This window comes from Chiloscyllium plagiosum, unplaced genomic scaffold (genome assembly GCF_037043375.1).
Source record: "Chiloscyllium plagiosum isolate Xiang-an unplaced genomic scaffold, Cpla_swu_hap1 HiC_scaffold_21, whole genome shotgun sequence".
Taxonomy (NCBI): Eukaryota; Metazoa; Chordata; class Chondrichthyes; order Orectolobiformes; family Hemiscylliidae; genus Chiloscyllium; species Chiloscyllium plagiosum.
The window spans coordinates 32,952,290-32,973,511 of NW_028270159.1; the positions used below are offsets into that span (position 1 = coordinate 32,952,290).

At 39.7% G+C, this 21,222-nt stretch overlaps 1 protein-coding gene across 2 annotated transcripts in view; it reads right to left on the bottom strand.

Annotated features, from left to right (window-relative positions):
• stxbp1a (syntaxin binding protein 1a) overlaps positions 1–21,222 on the bottom strand; it is a 111,249-nt gene that overhangs the window by 26,364 nt on the left and 63,663 nt on the right. For both annotated transcript variants that reach the window (XM_043720004.2, XM_043720005.2), the window contains exons 3-10: positions 21,012–21,093; positions 15,558–15,634; positions 13,382–13,460; positions 12,608–12,711; positions 10,756–10,904; positions 8,812–8,896; positions 5,658–5,788; positions 3,487–3,594 (exon numbers count right to left, since the gene is read on the bottom strand). In XM_043720004.2, the coding sequence (XP_043575939.1) occupies positions 3,487–3,594; positions 5,658–5,788; positions 8,812–8,896; positions 10,756–10,904; positions 12,608–12,711; positions 13,382–13,460; positions 15,558–15,634; positions 21,012–21,093 (815 nt within the window). The remainder of the gene's footprint in view (positions 1–3,486; positions 3,595–5,657; positions 5,789–8,811; positions 8,897–10,755; positions 10,905–12,607; positions 12,712–13,381; positions 13,461–15,557; positions 15,635–21,011; positions 21,094–21,222) is intronic.

Genomic DNA, 21,222 nt, shown 5'->3' on the forward strand with positions numbered 1-21,222 from the left:
GCTCAAATCCTCCAACCTGGCAACATCCAAGTAAATCTTTTTTTGAACCCTTTCAAGTTTCACAACATCCTTCCGATAGGAAGGAGACCAGAATTGCACGCAATATTCCAAAAGTGGCCTAACCGATGTCCTGTATAGCTGCAACATGATTTCCCAATTCCTATACTCAATGCTCTGACCAATAAAGAAAAGCATACCAAAAGCCTTTTTCACTATCCTATCTACCTGTTACTCTACTTTCAAGGAACTATGAACCTGCACTCCAAGATCTCTTTGTTCAACAACATGCCACCGGACCTTATCATTAAGTGTATAAGTCCTGCTCTGATTTGCTTTTCCAAAATGCAGCATTTCACGTTTATCCAAATTAAACTCCATCTGCCGCTCGTCAGGCCATTGGCTCATCTGAGCATGATCCTGGTGTAATCTGAGGAAATCTTCTTTGCTGTCCACTACACCTCCAATTTTGGTGTCATCTGCAAACTTACCAACTATACCTCCTATGTTCACTTCCAAATCATTTATATAAATGATGAGAAGTAGTGGACCCAGCACCAATCCTCGGGCACACCACTGGTCATAAGCCTCCAGTCTGAAAAACAACCCTCCACCATCACCTTCTCTCTTCTACCCTGAGCCAGTTCTGTACCCAAAAGGCGAGCTCTCCCTGTATTCCATGAGATCTAACCTTGCTAACCAGCCTCCCATGAAGAACTTTATCGAACGCTTTATCGAAGTCCATAGAGATCAGATCCACCGCTCTGCTCTCATCAAACCTCTTTGTTACTTCTTCAAAAAACTCAATCAAGTTCGTGAGACATGATTTCCCACACAAAGCCATGATGACTATCTCTAATCAGTCCATATCCCTGGATTGTCCCATGGTGTTCAGGGATGCATATTAGATAAATTAGCCGTGGCAAATGCAGGATTATGGGGATAGGTTGGGGGACTGGATCTGGATTGGATGTTCTTCAGAGAGTCCATGCAGATACAAAGGGCCAAATAGCCTCTTTCGACATTGTAGGGATTCTATGATTCTATAAACCAAATGCAAAATTGGATATTGGTCCAGGTGTAAATAGTGTTCCACTTTGTACACTGGAATGTGTATACCCACATAAGTAACAAATGAGGATCTAACCAAGCAAACTTAAACAGCTTGGAGATTCCATCCTTGGGATTCACTACACTTCAGTAGAATCATAGAACCCCACAATGTGAAAGCAGGCTATTTGGCCCATTGAGTACACATTGACCCTCCGAACAGCATCCCAGCCAGATGAACCAACATACACTATTCCTGTAATCCTGTATTTCTTCTGACCAGCCTACCTAGTCTGCACATCCCAGGTCACTATGGGCAATTTAGCATGGCCAGCCCACCTAACCTGTGTCACTATAAAACTAACTCTCATCACCTCCAAATTATGTACGTCACAGGTCTAGTGATCATATCCCTTGCAGCACGCTGTCACTGGTCACCATCAATGGTACTGTGACAACAACGATGAGAATCACAGATCACAAAAAGCACCATTGAAATCACTGCCTGTGATTATACTGGCAGAAGATCATCTAACGCTACAATACGGATCATTAGTTGAAAGTGATGAAGTCTATATCCATTATGAAACTGTAAACTTCATAGTGTAGAAACAAATCGAATTTGCCAGTTGGCAAACGGGTGGATAAACCCTCCCAACCCCAGATATTGCTCATCGATACTCCCAAGTGTACATGATGCACTAATCAAGAAACGGAGTAAAATGAAAAGGGGTGTCCAAGTACAGCCAATTACCCAACCTGAACATCAATCAGAAAGGACAGCATGCAACTGATGACACCTGAAGCCAGGAATAGTCAACACATGTCCAGAAGCTAGAATGCATCAAATACAAATGACACAACAATGACAAAAGCCTAATCTACAATGCAATACAAAGTAACCTGAACCAGTATTCTGAAAATGTACATCGCCTCCAGCAGAGATCACTGCAACTAAAGCTGTATGGATAAACAAACTGCCAATATGTTTTAGAGGCTTAAATTTATCGCTCTGTTTTAAAGTACATTAAGCAACATGAAGTAATTCATACTAAAATAGAGCTCCTGAATTCTTAAAATGGAAGCTGTACCTCAATACTTGAAGATGTTGTTGAAAATTAAGTTGTAACAAGAAGAAAACTGAACCTATAATTACAATTCCAGTATAAGTAAAGTGGCAGGGTAAAATTCTAATCTACTGGATCACCCATCCCAGCTTGCAGTCCTCACAGGATGCTTGGGAATCAGAATATTTGCAGTCTGTGCTGTCACACATTATCAGCTGGAATACTGAGGTCTGCTGTAGTCAGTGACTGCACTATCTCAGTTTTCAAATGAGGTGACATAGACTTCTGTGGGTTCTGAGATCCTCAAAGTTATTAAATAGTTGCCCAACCACAAGTGGCATAATTTGTCTATCTAGCTTTCATTTCAATGTTACCATGTAAAAAGAAATGCTCTATTTGCAATAGTTTTTTTTATTCTTGTAGCTGACACCATCTTTTACAATAGCGACTGGTTTAACGAGAGGCTGCACAGACCTATGGTTCTGCCTCAGTTGCCGTACTGTGTGCAGTTCTGCTCTCTGCATTACAGGAAGGCTGTGATTGCACAGGAGGGAGTGTAGAGGAGATTCGCCACAATTCACCTGGGATGGAGCATTTCAACTACCGAGAGAGGCTGGGTAAGCTCACATTGTTTTCTTCAGAGCGGAGAAGGTTGAGGGTGGACCTGAGAGCAGTGTGGAAGATTGAGGGGCATGGACAGGGTGAATAGAAAGCTGCTGTTCCACTTCATCAAAGGGTCAACAAGAAGGGGTCATCATTTTAAAGTAACAGTGGATTCCAGACGTCCATTACCTTCTGGGTGAAGGTCAAGGTGGGAAATCTCACAAACTTAATAAAAGTAATTAGATGAACACTTGAATTGTGATGACATTCAAGATTATGAGCCAAGTGCAGGGAGTGGGACTTACGTAAGTAGTAAGCAGTACAGACTCGATAAGCCAAAGGGTCTCTTCTATACTGATTGTATGATTCTTGAGATATGTACCAATACATGTAGAGAATTACCATACGCAGGCAAATGTACATTTCTCTGTACCTAGTTTATCTGACAAACCAGAAGCAATCTGACACTTCTCCTCTTAAGTTTGCAGCAAATTGCAGCAACTGTGTGAAGATATGCAAGTCTTTCTATTTGAATATATGAAGTAACCTTTCCACATTCATGGCAGTAGGAGACTTTAATGTAGTCACTTCTGCAGCATCCATGAAAACTATTATACATGAAATTATAATCAGTTCAACCTCTCCAAATGTGATTTACAAATGCCAAAGATGTTAATCTGTAGGGTTTGTTTTCCCTCCTAGTAACTAAATAATTTAAAATGAACATTCTACAGTGGTACAGAAATGCAGAATGAAGCCTGGGACATACTGGGACACTTCTGCGATGTGCTTGTGACGCAGGGTAATCCAGAGATCATCATCCTCATCCAGAAGGACCTCCTTGACCCGATTTTCTCCAATTCCACTTGTTTCATACCTGAGGGGGAGAGAGAAATAAACAGATTAACATAAATAGAAAATCAGATCCAATTCAATGATTCCTCATTAACAACATTTAGGAACTGAAGTTGATCTACTTATTATTTTGACCACACCAAACCTTCCCATGTCTTTTTGCGCTACATGCTATGCCTAGTCAAAATGCTCAGGGAAATTCTCCACTTCCATGTCCTGAAAATATACAAACAACCGAAAGATAAACCACTCTGTGATGCGCAATAATTCTTGGGGTTTCGATTCACGATCCCCGTTTTCCAACACAGTGGCACTTTTGTGAGTGGGAACTCCATATCTAATGGATCAAGATCCACACCCTATCACTCCTGGAGGACAGCATATCGCTCTTGGAAAGTACAAGACCACCAACACAATATTTGTTTGGTCACTTACATGGTGGCTTGTGAAAAAATATGAACCACAAAACAACATTGGTTAGACTACTTTTTTTGGAATATTGCGTGCAATTCTGGTCTCCTTCCTATCAGAAGGATGTTGTGAAACCTGAAATGGTTCACAAAAGATTTAAAAGGATGTTGCCAGGGTTGGAGAATATGAGCTACAGGGAGAGGCTGAATAGGATGAGCTTTGAAGACTGAGGGTGACCTTATAGAGGTATATAAAATCATGAGGGGCATAGATAAGGTAAGTTATTTTCCCTGGTGGAGAGTCCAGAGCTAGAGGGCATAGGTTTAGGGTGAGAGGTAAAAAGGATCTAATGGGCAACTTTTTCACACAGAAGTCAGAGCGTGTATGGAATGAGTTGCCAGTAAAAGTGGTAGAGGCTGGGACATTTACAGCATTTAAAAGGCTTCTGTTTGGGTATATGAATTGGAAGGATTTAGAGTAATATAGGCCAAGTGCTGGCAAATGGGACTAGATTATATTAGGATATCTGGTCGGCATGGGCGAGTTGGATCAAGGGTCTGTTTCTGTTCTGTACATCTCAATGACTCTATGCTTCTATAACAGTGAAGTATTCTGCAGTTCACCAGCTGCAGTGGCAGTTGTTCATGGTTATCAGTAGCCACTTTTTTACGCTGCAAACAATGGTGAGATAAAGAGCAGCTGGAACAGTTTCATAACCTGGACGGACTATTTACTTTACAAACCTTTGGATGCCTCTGGTGCAAATGTGTGTTACATGGGCATTAGAATATCAAAAACATGGTCAGATGTGATATTATGTAAATTAATTGTGCATCAAAGGAGATCCAGCACGTTTGCTTAGAAAACATGAAAGTGTTTGTGAAGTTTTTATTATGCTTTTACAGCTGAACCTAGCACGCTAAACAGGATATTGAAGTAAATGAATTCAGGAAAATGTATGGCGTATTACATTAGGGTTTTAAACCCAAGTTGGGATTGGAATGAAATTGCTTCTTCTTTGACTGTTTCCTTTTGCTTGTTAAAGTACTTACATAAGATGAGTTTGTGGGCTGTTACGGCACAGTGGTAGTGTCCTATCTCTGGGCCAGAGGGCCTGGGCCCATGCCCTATCTTGTGTCAGAATTCTGTAGGGGCTTGAAAGACATGGCACACTGAGGGAAATGTGGCAGAATTGATGTCCAGTGAGGCCTATCCTGGCATCGGGAGTAACTCAGTCCATCTTTTACATCATTCAGGCCCCTGTACAGTTCCACTCACTCTAACAAAAGGTAGGACATGATCCCAGACCGTCTGTCCCAGAGAGAGGGACATTACCACTGCACCACAACAGCTCACAGACTCATTTTATTTCAGCACGATACTGTCACTGAGGCAAGACGCTTACTCAGGAGTACTGTGTTGTCTGTTATGGTGGGATATTGTTTATTAATTACCTTGTCAATTGCACATCTCAACTCATCAATATGCGACTTCCCATCCAACCACTCACCACAAGCAAACAAGAATTTTTGATGTGGGGAGTCAGGGTGAGTTGCTGGTGGCTTCGTGTTGCTCACCATACAACAGATTTCCAGGTCTTAACTAAATGTCTAGTCTGAGCAATGGTAACATTTCCAGGTTATATGGAAAACTAGAAAACAAGGAGTCACTCACTTGTATACATCATTTTCAACAGGCAGCAAGTCATAGGTCATTGCCTGGAAGGTCAGTTCATGGAGAACAGGGGATACGGGGTCAAATCCACGGTCAATTATCAATAGCTGCGAGCGGGCTTTGTCTGGTCCCTGAAATCAGAAACATCAATTTACCAAGGAGTCACAAACCAGTTCATTCCATCTCACATAAACAATGATACAAGCTACAAAATAGATCTCGGAGCAGGAGTGCTTCTATACAATATTCTTTGACATTTTATCATTTCTCATCCAATAAAAATACAGAGGTTTAATTAATTCTTTTAATCCAGCTCTTGGTTCACTCAGCTCTTTTACAGTAATTTGTACCATTCTCCAATTAAAAGTGAAGGCAATCGGCCAGGTTTCAGTGTATCCGCAATCCCAAATGTTGGGAGTATTACTGGATGGTTTCTCCATCTGCTTTCCACAGAGATTGGAGCTGGCCTACCCACCTAAAAGAGGGAAGCCAGATTGGAATCAAGTGTGTAAACAAGTCTCCTGCTGTTCTATATAGCATGACCCTAGTAAGTAGCCACTCACTTAAATAGCCACAGAACCTCAGAGCTCGCTGTCCTGTTGCAGCTGCTAGGCAAGATGTCACACTCGCTATTTAATGCATGCACAGAAAAATCTGAAAGGTGTCATTTCAGCTGAGCCGTATTTACTGCTCATCTGTAATTATGCCATTAACAATCCCAATTATTAAATCCTACCAATTTTAAAAATAATTACTAGTGTAACAAATAGCTACAATTTAATTTCTTAATAACTATTTAATGTCCTGTTTAATGGAGATGAAAATAAAAGATCTGTGCTCTATTGTACTACATACCATATCACTGCTTTAATGTTTTATGCACTAACTTCAGTTCATTCATAAGTTTTGATATTTCTTTCAACACTAAACTCAATTTCTCAACTCTAAAAAGTTTCTTACTGTCAAAGTTTGTTTATCCAGCAGTCTTCCTGCACTAGATCGACCGGTAGATACACTTTGGATCAAAGTATAGGAAACACAGGAAGTCGCTAACAGGTTCTTTGTGACAAATCCCACCTGTCAAATGGCAACCTTTGATCTTCCACAAGAGTTGTTCTTGCTAAATAGGTTCAGGACAAGCAAGGCCCCTTTGTGGCCATCACCCATCACTGGGACCTGCGTACAAACCTTCTATGTATTCTAGAGAATCACAAACAATGCTGCACTTTCCAGAGACATGTCTCTGCTCCAGGCTAAATGCCAGACTAATTACCTTAAACTCAGCAAATGAGAAGGTTATGACTTAGCTCCAGAGATTTGTATTATCTAAATGATTAAAATAACTTGTCTTTCAGTACAGCATACTGTTTACTGAATCAAAAAAATCTAAATTAAAAATATTGGCAAGACACACAATCCTTTGATACAGAAATTCCACAAATTTTTGAAAATAATTTATAGATTGCCTCAACATAATTTTAAAGTTTTCAATCAGTTTTGCTGAGATTTGCTTTTCTCTTTGAAAGGTTCTTCCACATCTGCTCTTCCACTGGGGAGCAAAGCTTGCTATTTGCATTATCTGTAAATTACTACATTCATGTGGACTTTTGAGGGGGAGTGGGGATGAAGTTTGTAAGCTGGGATCAAACCTGCAGCAGCATTTATAATTCTTTAAAAGACTTGCTCTGGGACAGCACAGTGGCTCAGTGGTTAGCACTGCTGCCTCACAACGCCCGGGAGCCGGGTTCAATTCCACCCTCGGGCGAATGTGCAAACTCCACACAGACATCTTTCCCTACGTCTGCATGGGTTCCCTCCGGGCCCTCTGGTTTCAACCCACAATCCAAGGATGTGTGGGTTAGGTGGACTGGCTATGCTCAGTTGCCTATATTGTCCAGGAATGTGTCGGTTAGGTGGATTGACCATCAAAAATGCAGGGTTACAGGGATACGGTAAGGGGGATCTAGGTGGGCTGTTCTATAGAGGATGAGTGTGGACTTAATGGGCCAAATGGCCTGTTTCCACACTGCAAAGATTCTATGGTTTGTGCATTAGCAGAAAGCTCAGAGCAATCAGTACCACATTATTAATGCTCTTAACAAAACATTAACACATTCAAAATGCAATTATGTAAACGTTTGAAGGGTAACAGGTACAGGGCAATGGGAAAGAGTAGGGAAATGAGATAATTGAATAGTTCTACCAGCTGAACGGTGTCCATCAATGCTGTGTCTATCTGTAATTCTAGGGCACTCCTCAATAGGGAAAAACAAACATCCAGTGGAAAGAAGATGAATTCACATGAAAAAAAAATCAATATGAAAACACTTTGTGTAATTTTATTAAGGTGTTGTGTTGGGTTGCTAACTAAAGACCTAAAATAACACATCAATGCAGAGATGAGACATTTGTCCTCTGAAGAGAGGTTGAGCAGTTTAGGCCTATATTCTCTGGAGTTTAGAAGAATGAAGTATAGAAGGTGCTAAAGGGGATTGACACTGTAGACACTGTGGGGCAATCTAGAATGAGAAATCATAGTTTTAAGATAAAGGGTAGCAGATTAAAACAGGAGAAATTATTTCTCTCAAAGGGTCATTAATCTCAGGAATTCACTACCCCAGAATCCGATGAATGCTGGGGCAGTGAGTAAATTTAAAGCATAATGGATTGAAGGGTTACAGAGAATGGGCAGAAAAGAGGAATTGAAGCTGAGATGAGATCAGCCATGACTGTATCAAATCTTAGCGCGGGCACAAGGTGCTGGATTGTCTAGTCCTGCTCCTAGTTCTTATCTTCTGAATTTTACAGACTGGGCCATGCCATCTGAAGATATGCAAATTGAAATTTGCATCTGATTTTCTTTAGTGGATTTCTACTGAAGTATAAGCAGTTTTATTCAAGAAAATTAAACCATTCTCAAGAAAGTTTATATTTAAATATATAACATTTTTTTTTCTGGCTGACTAGATTGGTAATTAACAATCAATAATGGTTTTATTCTGATATTGACGGAATCAGAACCAGGGGATTGTTAGGCCTCTTCTTTCCAATGAAAGATAAACATTATCACAATACATTGAACCCACTGGATGTGACAACTCAACCAGTGAAACCGAACTAGCTCTACCCATCTTGTTCAGTGTGAAACACTTACTTCACCCATAGTTGGATCATCAGCTTTGTATGCATCAAGTTTATCTTGGACCAGCTGTGCGAGCATGGCATTTTCTTTATAATCCCTGGGAATGCAAGAGACAGCAAATTACTGGGAAAAGCAATAGCACAATATTTAGGAACAGGGTTTTAATCACTGACTGACTTCTCCTGTATTAAGAATGACCCAACCATAGAACATCAAAGCAGCAGGACTGCAGGTGGAAATTTACGTAACAAACATTTCACTAAGCAGCAAATTTTCTTAGTGACTGCGCCTCTCTTTTCTTCAAACATTGACACAAATTGTATTAGATATTATAAATATGTGTGTGTGAGACTTACAGAACCTCATACTACCAGAAGTGTAGTTGAGTCAGTCAACTCATATATAAGATTAATGGACAAAACATTGTGCTGGGTACACTGAGCATCTCTGACTTGCATTCCTCTCACCCAAATTTCTGCGCCAACTTGTACAGGCTCCCAGATGACTCACCAAAGGGTACATCCTGACTTTATACAATCATGTAAAATGTATGATCCTGAGCTGGCAGTCCATTTTTGGATCACTCCATTGATACCAATGAGAAAGAAAAATTGGGAAAGATGTGAAATGAGCTGCCAACTCCCCATCACACAAGGCTGATAGCTACTTCACTGGAAGGTACCTCACTCACAGAATAAGATCCTGGCTGAATCTCGGATATGCACTGTTAATGGAACTCAGACAAAGTTACTCTGTATTGTGACAAATGGCTCTGGTATCTGTGGAGAGGGAGATACAACTGAAACAGGAAGTTAACACTGCACAGGAATGTCTTAGCCAGATATAGGAACAGAGGGTTTTCTAAAAAAAAACATGAAAAAAAAATTACAAAAAAAAAGGCTTTAGCCCAGACTATTTTTATGCCAATCTGACAACATTATCATTTCACTAGTAGCAGGAAACTTAAATTATCTGCTTAATCTGAAGCTAGACATTTTTAGCTGGAACTCATCATTCTAATGCTAAGGTCATCATTAGTTTATGAACATTTATTAAAATTACATTAATTCTTAAGAGCTATTGATGTCATTCCATTCCTTTTTACCATTTTTATCCCTCAAAAGGAAAAATAAAAAGCAATGTGGAATCCAAAGATTTATGTCCAATGTTAGCACATTGTATCGATCCAATACTCTTCCTATTTTATTCTGTTATACATCATTTCTTAGCCCTCACAGTGACTGGAAAGCGAATTAGTTATCTGCTCTCAGCAACTGGCCAATGTGAGTGAGTATGTACCTGAATGTCATGTACCTGTGCGTATCTCTGTGTAGGTCTGTGTATAAGTGGATTGCAGTGATCCTTTTCACTAAATCGTACATCCATGATAGTGTTTGCATCTTCTTAGATCTTCCTGCTGAGTGCGATAATGTTGCATGACATAAAATGTCAATACATCAGAGCAGATCACATAGACTTTCAAATGAAGTATAGTCATGATCTTCAGGTAACCAAGATATTTGGATCCATTCACAAGGATCTACACCTTTCATGTGATTAATTCATTCTTGTGACATGAATACACATGGACCAAGAGAATATCACATTGGCCACTACTTCTGCACTATGTGTCCAGTCTGACATTTCATGGGCTCTGCTGTATCGCAGATCCTGATGAAACTAACTGCATACATATTCACTGATCTAAAAAGGTATTCAAGTACAGTTGCTCACCCACCTTTTTTTTTATTCTAGCATGGCCAGCTGTCCTTCAACAATATTCTGTCAACCCCTCCCTCCACTTCTAGTTCCATGAGAAATGTTACATCTGAGGACAGTCCCATTTCAGGTACAGTTTAGAGATCATTACATGACAGTGGTACTGCCGTCAATGTAGGAAGTGAAAACCTTCATGGAGAAAGGAGAGCCCGTGTCCTTAAAAAAAGGTGCTCTCACCCCCTGTATCTGACAGCAGGATATTCTTTCAGCGTGGCACACAGGGTTGCAATCTGCTCCGCTAATCGTTCCATGAGGGGGTTTCGCAACTGTGTCTTGTGGGGGCTGTAAAAGCTCTGGAATGCATCTGGTACATCCAGCGAGTAAACCTGAAACGCAGAAAATAATTACTACAGTGCTCATTTATTCACGACGAGTGTTCTAGTCTGCTCGATTATTAATTTGTTCATGAATGGTATTGTACAAGAGGTCTATAGGCATTAAACAGTGACAGAATTCAGTGCCCCTGTCTGCTGTTGATCACCCATCAACATTATAATCCACAAAATGCCAGCTGAGTCAGAGCAAGTGCATTTAGATGGTTATCTGAATGCATTATCCATTCTAAGCACACTGCAATCTATTCTAAATGCGAAATGACTTGACCTTAACAGATTTTTATTTAAATCTGACCATTTTATTTCCTGTACTATCTGTGTTTAATTATCTGAAGAATTACAGAGCCAACCTATCAGAATGTAAGCCATTGTAGGAAGAATGAAAAAAGACTGCAGTACCAGCTGTCTGTGATCATGTGACGAGTCTCCCAGTCAAACTGAAAGCACCTTCTGTTTGACAGATGGGCCTCCCAATCCTCGGGACTGTGCTTCTCATTGGTCATCTGGCTATAATCACTGATATTTGTTGCAACTCACCATCCCTGAGTCACTCAGCAGAGTGAGACAGCCTTGCACTAAATTATACATGACGTGGATTGTGAAAACAACTCAGCAGGGTTAGGAGCATTAAGCGATTGAAGCAAATCCAGGAATTGCAGTGAAGCCAGTCCTCTAAGTTCAACTCCCGAACATTCCTGCCACATTGTGTCACATTGTTGTGGATATTGTTTAATAGGAAACACAAATAAAAGTGGACAGGAATGTAAAGGATCAGTAGACAGTGCACTGCAAGGTCATTCATAGTTATTATTAATCCAAAGCTTGCATCCATCCAAATGCAAGATTGCAAATAAGCCTTTCCTCCTAAAACTTTACTTCATAAGAAACGCCTGGAACTTTCAGCCTGGGCAATTCACAAAGTCATTTCTCCTTCTGACTCCTGGTTTTACTGATAGTTAATGGGCGGAAATGGGGTAAGTTCCAATCTGAAAGGAGTTTACATCCTGATGAATAAAGTGCTGACCCATTTCAGGTTCTCTTGATGTGGAAATGGAGGCTCAATGGTAAACAGGACCATGACTGCTGTCTGGTTTCAGGATATATCAGTGCCTGCAGTGTTCACACTCCAACCAGTTTCACAGGCAATGACGCTAAAGAGGTGCTTCAGATGCTATAACCAAAATTCCTAAGAGGATGAGAATAGCTACAAAGTGTAATGAAATGAGTCATTAAAGCTTCATTTAAACATTTTTAAGTTATGCCCACATTTGGAACAGAACAGTTCCTAATTTGTACTTTACGATTCCATCTCGGCAAGGATGAACAAGTGGAGATATACTTTATTGCAAGGCAGTGCTTGAATTGTTTCGGTTAGGTGAGTATCTTGGCATAAATAAATGTCTGGCAGAAATGCCAGCTGAGTCAGAGCAAGTGCATTTTGACTGTTGTCTGATGTGATGTTATTCCAATTAAACCCCAGCATGTGGCAAGTGAATGATTCTCTTCCTTCCCTCTCTCCTTCCTCTGTCACATGGGCTACTGTTGTTCTGACATTGAAATTCAAGCTCTTCAAAATACAAAAGCAATTAACAATTACTCTTCCATTTAAAAAAATATCAAGAATTGCAATACTGGAAAATTCCTTTGCACCAGCATCCCCCTAGCCCCAGCGGATGTTGGATATAATGTCTTACCTGTGACTCATATGGAAGAAAGGCAATGTTGATCTCAGTAAGGGTTTTGATGACTTTTGATGTACGAGACTTTACCAGCTCATTAAATAATGGATCCGCACAAGCTGTCAAACATAAAGGCAAAAAATCTTATTCCTCATTCCTTCTAAACAGTTGCATCAATGACATAAAAAGGCACAGATACAAATTAGTGAGGCGTGTGACTGGGATATTTACAGCCAACTTCTTTTTTCTGCTGTCTCCGATCTTAAACTTTCTCCGAAGTGTGGGATTTCAACAATAAACAAGTTAAAGCAATACGTTCACTCAGATACAATTTATTCCATGAAATGATTGAAATTATCTGACTGCATTCATGTGGCATATTACTTAGCAATGATCGTTTGACTGGATCATTTTTTTTTAGAAATTCAAATTTATCACTAATGATTGGGTACTTGCTTCTTTACTGTGAAATAATTACTTTCTTCTACCTTCTGTGTTCATGACCATTATTCGGCAACAATGTTACAACAGCAGCCTATCAATCAGTGACATTTTAAGCCAAGCATTAAGACTGAGTCAAACTCCCACAATGTTGCACCAGAGGAGTTAATCTCAATACTCAGTGTCAAATTAAGGTAACCAGCATTTCAAAACACAAAGCACCATATTGTCTGAGATGCTTCAGCTTTGTAACTAACATCAAAGTTGACATTATCTTCCTCAAGGCTCACAAGAAGAAGCACTTCACTTAAGTAGAACACATGTCTCTGTAAACATATGTATACTCACAGTCGGTGAAGAAGACATGAGCTGCCCTGTACTTTGAGGAGGGAGCATCCTTAAAATCATTGATCAGTGCACGGACAGACTGCAAAGATAGAATCCCAATTAAGGAATGATCGTTTCAACAGCATGAGTAACACTTCGACAAATATCCACTAACTTGGGAGGTCATGTTGTGGCTCTACAGGACATTGGTTAGGGCACTTTTGGAATATTGGAATATTTGGAATATTCTGGTATTCCTGCTATACGAAGGATGTTGTGAAACTTGAAAGGGTTCAGAAAAGGTTTACAGGGAAATCGCCAGGATAGAGGGTTTGAGCATTAGGGAGAGGCTAAATGAACTGGGGCTGTTTTCACTGGAGCATCGGAGGCTGAGGGATGACCTTATAGAGGTTTATAAAATCATGAAAGGTTTGGATAGGGTAAATAGACAGAGTCTTTTCCCTGGGGTAGATGGGGGGGGAGTCCAGAACTAGAGGGCACATGGTGAGAACGGAAAGATTTAAAAGGGACCTAATGGGCACCTTTTTCATGTAGAAGGTGGTGCATGTATGGCATGAGCTGCCAGGGGAAGTGGTGGAAGCTGGTACAATTACAACACTTAAACTGTATCTGGATGGGTATGGTAATAGGAAGGGTCTATAGGGATATGGGCCAAGTGCTGGAAAATGGGACTAGATGAATTTAGGATATCTGGTTGGCATGGACAAGTTGGACTGTAAGGTCTGCGTGCTGTACATCCCTATTACTCTTTGACTGTTGTTCCATTTTTGCTGTTCATTCTAACACCAGGTTATTTTTATATGTGTAGAGTTATGAAAATAAAGTTGTGTGAGAAATGCAAATGTGTTGCTATTCCCTACTGGCTTTTGGTAAGCTGAGTTAAGTGGCTTTCAAACAATGCTGCATTTCACTCAACCCGCTAATAACAATAATTTCTGACTGATAGAAGTGAGGAAACCTGAAGGAGACAACAGCAGATGAATACAAAACAAAGGTGCAATCAGATACATTTCTTCTAATGTTGGCATTGTATCATTAGAATTTCCGGTGTTTCATTTGAATATATACTTAGGCTTGACCAATTGAACTCGCAATGTTAGCAGAGATTTTCATCATTCTCATTCCATGTGACATTTATTAATATGTAGCATTTCCAAATCACTACCTTAGTGACAAAAGACTCTGCAACCTACTTTCTATGTAACAAGATACATCCTTATCTGACCTCAGTCCATATGCCCCGGAAACAATTATCTGTTCTTTTATCACTTCCAAATATAATTACTCTAGTACCTTTGTACCCAACTCCCACTGTTCACCCTCCACTGCTCACATCTTATCACTTAACATTCTCTTATCGCATGTCATCAACTGAACTACATTCACTCCCAGTAAACCAACCTCAAAATGATTATTTTTATTCTTCCACAGCCCCTCTCTTTCTTTGGAGTATCCAGTACCATTACAGGAACAAACAAGAAAGGATCCCAAGACAGTGCATCTTCAACACCCAGAGGATTCGACAAGAAAAGGACTCAAGACAGGCAGTCAGAGACAGAGACAAATTCCAACAGAACAAGCAATGTTGGCTTGAAGGATCAAATGGTCTAAATCTGTTCCTATTTCCTATGCTCAAAAATACCACACCTAAATTTCCATTCCTTTTCTCCACACTTTTGTGCAGCTGCATTCTTTTGTTTCACCACTGATGGCTGTTGCTTCAGATGTGACACAACCTGGTATTTCTTTCCTCGATCCCTTTATATCGCCATCTCAAACTCGGCTCCTTAACCACATTCCATGAATCTTCCAAATTCAGTTTTTAACCTGAGTTTAAGAAGGGTTAATATGACCAGTGTTATATATTAATATGGCCTAACATCAATGCTCTGGCAGTGCAATGATATACAAGGGTCAGATGATCACATGATCCTATACCTTCAAAGAATTGCCTGTGTTTAATCATAAATAGTTTGTAATCACTCCGAAGCTAATACTGTCACTGCCTCCAAGACATTTTATGTGACATTTCAATAGTTGCAACAGCAAATCTCAGTACTTGTTGTAAGCATTGACATTGGTGGCAAGTGGCACCAAGCCAAAATGTTTGTCCTTCTATGTGTCCGTGTTTGCATGTACTCATCAAGCTGTGAAATCGGTAAATGCAATAACTTACTTCTTCAGAGGGTGTGATCAGATAAACTGCTTCCAAACTGGGGAGCGGTTCTCTCCTTTTATTTATGTCTTCCACAACTTCACATAATTGCATTTGAAACAGAACAAAAAGACATTCAAGTGAACAATGGTTACCTCAGACAGTAAAGACATTTTGGCCAACATTCTGAATCCACCCACTCATCCCACCACATGTACCATACCCACATCCACACCCCTTCTCCAAACCTTGTCCAGGTAAGAGTATTGTATGACAGAAAGTTAATTTCAGATTTAATTTAATTTTCAGTTGAAATGTCCTACAACTGAAAGGTGTTCTTTTTATTCTCCTACACCAGATTGGATTCCAGGCCTACAAAATAAATTATTTTGTCAAATATAGAGTACTAATCTGGGCTCAATTGGAGTAAAGTCTCCAGTTCTGGGCAGCACAATTTAGGGCAAATAGATTCACAACAATTGCTCTAATGTTGAGGGACTTCATTACATTGAGAGAGTAAAGAAGTTGAGACTGTTCTCCTTGAAGATGAGAAGTTTGAGAGGAGATTTGATAGAAATATTCAACATCACAAGGAGACTGAATAGCATATGTAAGCGAAGGCTGTTACTCTTGGCAGAGGATTGAGGAACATGGGGACAGATGGAAAGAAATTGGTGACTTGAAGAATACCTTTTCAATACCGTCAATAGTTAGGATCTGGAATAATCCACCTGGGAGTGTGGGTGGAGGCAGATTTAATTGTGATGAATTTCCCCTTAAAATGTCATTATCTAAAAAAGAAAAAAAAATTGCAGGGCTACAGGGAAAAGGATACAGGTTGGTATTAAGTAAATTGCCTTTGCAGAGAGTCAGCACAGAAATTATGGGCCAAATAGCCTCTTTCTGAGCTGTAACTATTCAATGATTCTATGACTGCATCAGAAATGGAAAGAGTTGTAACTTTTGGAAAATAAATTTGATTAAATAGGAGATGCCTATCCTTTATTACATTGAAATTTCAATTATTTGTTTGCTAAAATTTGTATTCCAAATGTGTGTTGTTCCTTAGTCTTTTAAACTGTTTCCATCCAGCTCAGCTGTTTGCTGCATATAAACCTTCTACTGAATCAGGCTGAGACTGTATGTTCGTTCACTTGTTAGCCTCACAGCACAGTTGATTTCACTGACCGACCCAGTATAATACATTCATAACAGGTGAGATTATTATATTGCCATGTCAAGAATGTCCCAACAGGGAGAAATGACTGATAGGTTACTGTGCTTCATATGGTTGGTAAAGATCAGAATGGGCATAACTCTGAGCATCACCTTTCAGGCTATTTTGCTAAAACTGATGGGGGAGGTGACATGACCTCAGAAAAGAGGGGTGAAACCTTAAACATGTGATCCAAAAGTCTCAAAAGAAGAAGCCAAATAAAGTTGCAATTTTTAACAATCCACCAAATAATTCATGGCCTTCAAATAGAACTGAGATAGAAACAGAAGGCATAGATTTTTCTCATCACCTCTGTCTATGTCTTTCGAAAACACAAGATTTAGCCATCTCATAATGGCGGAGCTCCATGCACAATGTAAACATATCAACAAATGAAGATCTTCACTCTAGCATAGCCAGACAAATAGAAATCTGCATTTGTCCTTAAATGCTGGCTTTAGTGCAATCTTAAGTGTTCAACCTGCACAACTTCATTATGTTGTGACAATACTATGATTTGAGAAATGTATTTTATCCTTTTTTTGCGAAGAGAGGTTTTGAGACAGAGGTGTTGTCACTTTCAAACCAGCAAAGTAAACAGCTTGTGAGACACTGTTTTTTTTTAGAAGTTAGAACAATAGAAGCAGCATGAATGGGTGGAGTCAGGCTCCCACAGAACCGGGGTTTGAGTTTAGTTTTTGAGTTGCTGGGGTTTTGAGGCTGGCTGTGGAAGTTGTTACACATCTCCCTCAGCCACAGTAAAAAGACAGAGTTCTCTCTCGCTCTGCAAGTTTTCTCCTGGAATGGAGAAACACTGCATGTGAATTTGCCTTTGAAGCAATTGGAACAGTTGCAGTTTAGTAGTTAAATAATCCATTTTCCTGTTAAGTTTTCTAATAGAGTTAAAGTTATAGCAATCCTTCTTTCATTCATTTGAATTTTAACTATAGTATGTATTGCTCAAAGTTAATTAGTGTAACCGATCGAATTATATCTGGAACACATATCTGAAAGTTCGGGTCTAGGCTATCTCCTTGATATATTTAAAAGGGGTTTGGTTCCCCTTGCATAGTTGTGGGTCACAAAATATCAAAGCTGGATTCAAGTGTACTTGCAACACAACCCTTGGAAACGTAACCTTAGAGTAGAACAATGGTCCTTGACAAACTTTCACACACACTGATTCCTGTTCTGTTCAGTATGTGGAATTGGAATATATTTCCTGTTACATTGCAATTTTTCACCAATACATTCTAACATACAACCTGTACCGCTTAACTCATCAAAAACTCACAATTCAACAGAATTAAATTTAGCATGGTGTATTAATGCAGCTTGTGTCTGTTTTCCAAGCCCTGGAAGAGATGATAAATTGTTTTCAAAGCTTTACTTGCTTGATTTCAAAATGGACTACGGACTAAAATATGGCCATTGGTTGTATGATTCAATTGACTGCAATATTTGGAAAGTTCCAATGAGCAATTACCAGGACACAGCTTAGACATCATGCTCCTAGAATCTCACACCGTTACATTATGTGACCTTGCAGTCTACCAGCTCAAAAGAACAATAGATGATGTGTCACTCCAGCAGGATCCAGTAAACTACGAGAGCTATCAAAACTTAACGTGTTTATGAAGGCTTATTTAGATTATACAATGAACAATAGTTTGTCCAGGGACATAGAAGTTGAAACAGCCTGCTAATTAAGGTGATTTCACCAGAAACCTATCACATGGCTAAAACTCCTCATGTGTCTGAAAATATTAATTGCAATTTCTGAACCCCTTTGCCTAAGTCTGGAAATAATCAATTTGCCAATCAATCTATAATTGGCTGATAACATCCATTCTGTTTAATTTCTTCCCATTCAAGTGAGTTGAGATGACAAGAGCATCTTCAGAAAAGTCAGACTCCAGGTTAACAGCTAAATTAACAGCTTTAGCTGTTAACAGCTTTAACAAGAAAGCATATTCACTGAACACAAACTTTACAAGCTCGAAAATGCATTTGAATTAATTCTTTCATCTTCTTAAATATTCTTTTAAAGTTAGATTACATTACAGTGTGGAAACAGGCCCTTCGGCCCAACAAGTCCACACCGACCCGCCGAAGCGAAACCCACCCATACATTACCCCTTACCTAACACTACGGGCAATTTAGCATGGCCAATTCACCTGACCTGCACATCTTTGGACTGTGGGAGGAAACCGGAGCACCCGGAGGAAACCCACGCAGACACGGAGAGAACGTGCAAACTCCACACAGTTAGTCGCCTGAGGCGGGAAGTTGTTCTTTCTTGTAAATTCTTTTTCTCTTCTACATTAGCTTGGTTGTATGTCCCACAGTTTGATTACATGAGTTTTGATTTAAACAAAAAAAACTCTTTTGCGCGTCACTTTAAAATCGGCCTTTACAAACAGAAGGTTTGGGGGGAAAATGCTACGGCCTATTTCAGAAGAGAGAAAATGAATTAAAATGCCTCTGCCTTCGACAGTAGGAGATGGGAATAAAGCAAATTCAACTTAGCTCTCTGTCCTGTCTGTAACACTTATAACAGCATTCTCTGACTGCAGGATCAAGCAGAATGAACCAAATACCATTTGGGTAAAACAAGATTCACACTAGAAGAAAGAACCCACATATTGTGACAGCAAACCTGCCAGCAACTCTGAAGTCTGTGCATGTAGTTAGAAGTGAAAATCCAGAATTGCTGTCAGTGATTTTATGCTTCATTATTTTATGTGTCTGGTACCGAAGTTGTTGCAGACTGCAATCAATCTGATTCCATGAAGGGTTTTGACAATTCATTTGTCACTAACAATGGCAGTTGTGTTGAAGCAGATGTCCAGTATTCATTTAGCAGAACAATACGTGAATTCTAAGGGTTAAATTACAAGGTGAGATTGCATAGAGTTTCCCTGAATTAAGACAGTTATGGGATTGAGATTTCTCAGATGTTAACAGAAAAAGATTGGATTGATTGAGAGAAACTATTCCCACCAATTAGGAAGTCCACGACTAGGGGCGAATATTTAACAACTGAAACCATATCTTTCAAGAATTAAATTAGCAAAGATTTTTACAGTGCACATAATCAGGTGGTGTAAGTTTGGAACTCCCACAAATGACAAATGATGCAAGGCCAACTGTTACCTTTAAATCTGAGATTGAGAGATTTTTCTTAACCAAATGTACTGGGGGATATCAGGCTGGTATACGGGGCTCTGAAGATCAGCCATGATCTAATTGTTTGGTGAACAGATTTGAGCAACTAAATGGCCTCTTAAAAAGAATTTGCATTTATATAGTACCTTTCACAACTTCAGGGTATCTCTATGTGATATATATCCAGTGAGATCTCTTGAAGGGACTTGATGTAAGAAATGTAACCTATTTATACACAGTAAGGTCTCACAATAGCCATGCGATAATCACCAGATACCCCTTTGTAAGCGATATTGGTGGAGGGAGAAATATTGGTCAAAGATAATTTGTAGGAACATCCCAGCTTTTCTTTCAATATAGTGTTGTGGAGTCTATGAATGGTTTGGTGTCTGATACAGAAGCAAACACCTCTCACAATGTGGCAAATCTCCCTCCTCACCCAGCTTTTTCACAGAAGTATTAGTCTAGAGATTTTGTCCAAGCTGCTGGACTGGGACTTGAGTGCCCAATCTTCTGAATTTAATGTAACTACTGCTAAGTCACAGCTGACACCTGAAGACCCTTGCTTGCCCTACAACTACTCAAAGCCCAACAATGAACTGTTACTTCCTCATCTTTGCTTATTGCTCAGTTGGTGAAGCATTGAAATAGAAAAATGTACTCTATATTTCACAGGACAGTTGAAAACTTTCAATATAGACAGAATGCATCTGTTGCAAGGATTGTCAAAACCATTTCGTAGGAGACACAATGCGAAAGGGCAACTTTGCAAAGAAGTTGTAAACGAGTTTTGAGAAGATTTGTAGCTCTGGTTGAGGTTCTGGATGTCGGTTTGCTCGCTGAGCTGGAAGGTTCATTTTCAGACTTTTTGTCACCCTACTAGGTAACATCTTCAGTGAACCTCCAGACGAAGGCTCCGTCCAGAGGCTCACTAAGATGTTATCTAGTATGGTGACGAAATGTCTGAAAATGATCCTTCCAGCTTAGTGAGCAAACCTACATCCAGAAGTTGTAACTTTTCTCATTAAAGACCATAGTAAATCAGTCTGGTTCCAAAGCTAAGGATATTAACAGGAACTGAAATACTCACTTGTAACACCCTCTGTCATAATATCAGTCATCTTGCAACAGGACGACAGCATTCGCATGCTGAGCTGATCCACCACCAGCACCTAGTAAAACACCAAATATAACCATGTCATGGCTAGCAATACTGTATTTAAGGGAAATATTCTGATGTCCTTATTAGTCACCATTCTGCTTTTCAGTTTACTAGCTTCTGTCATTTTCAGATAACAAAC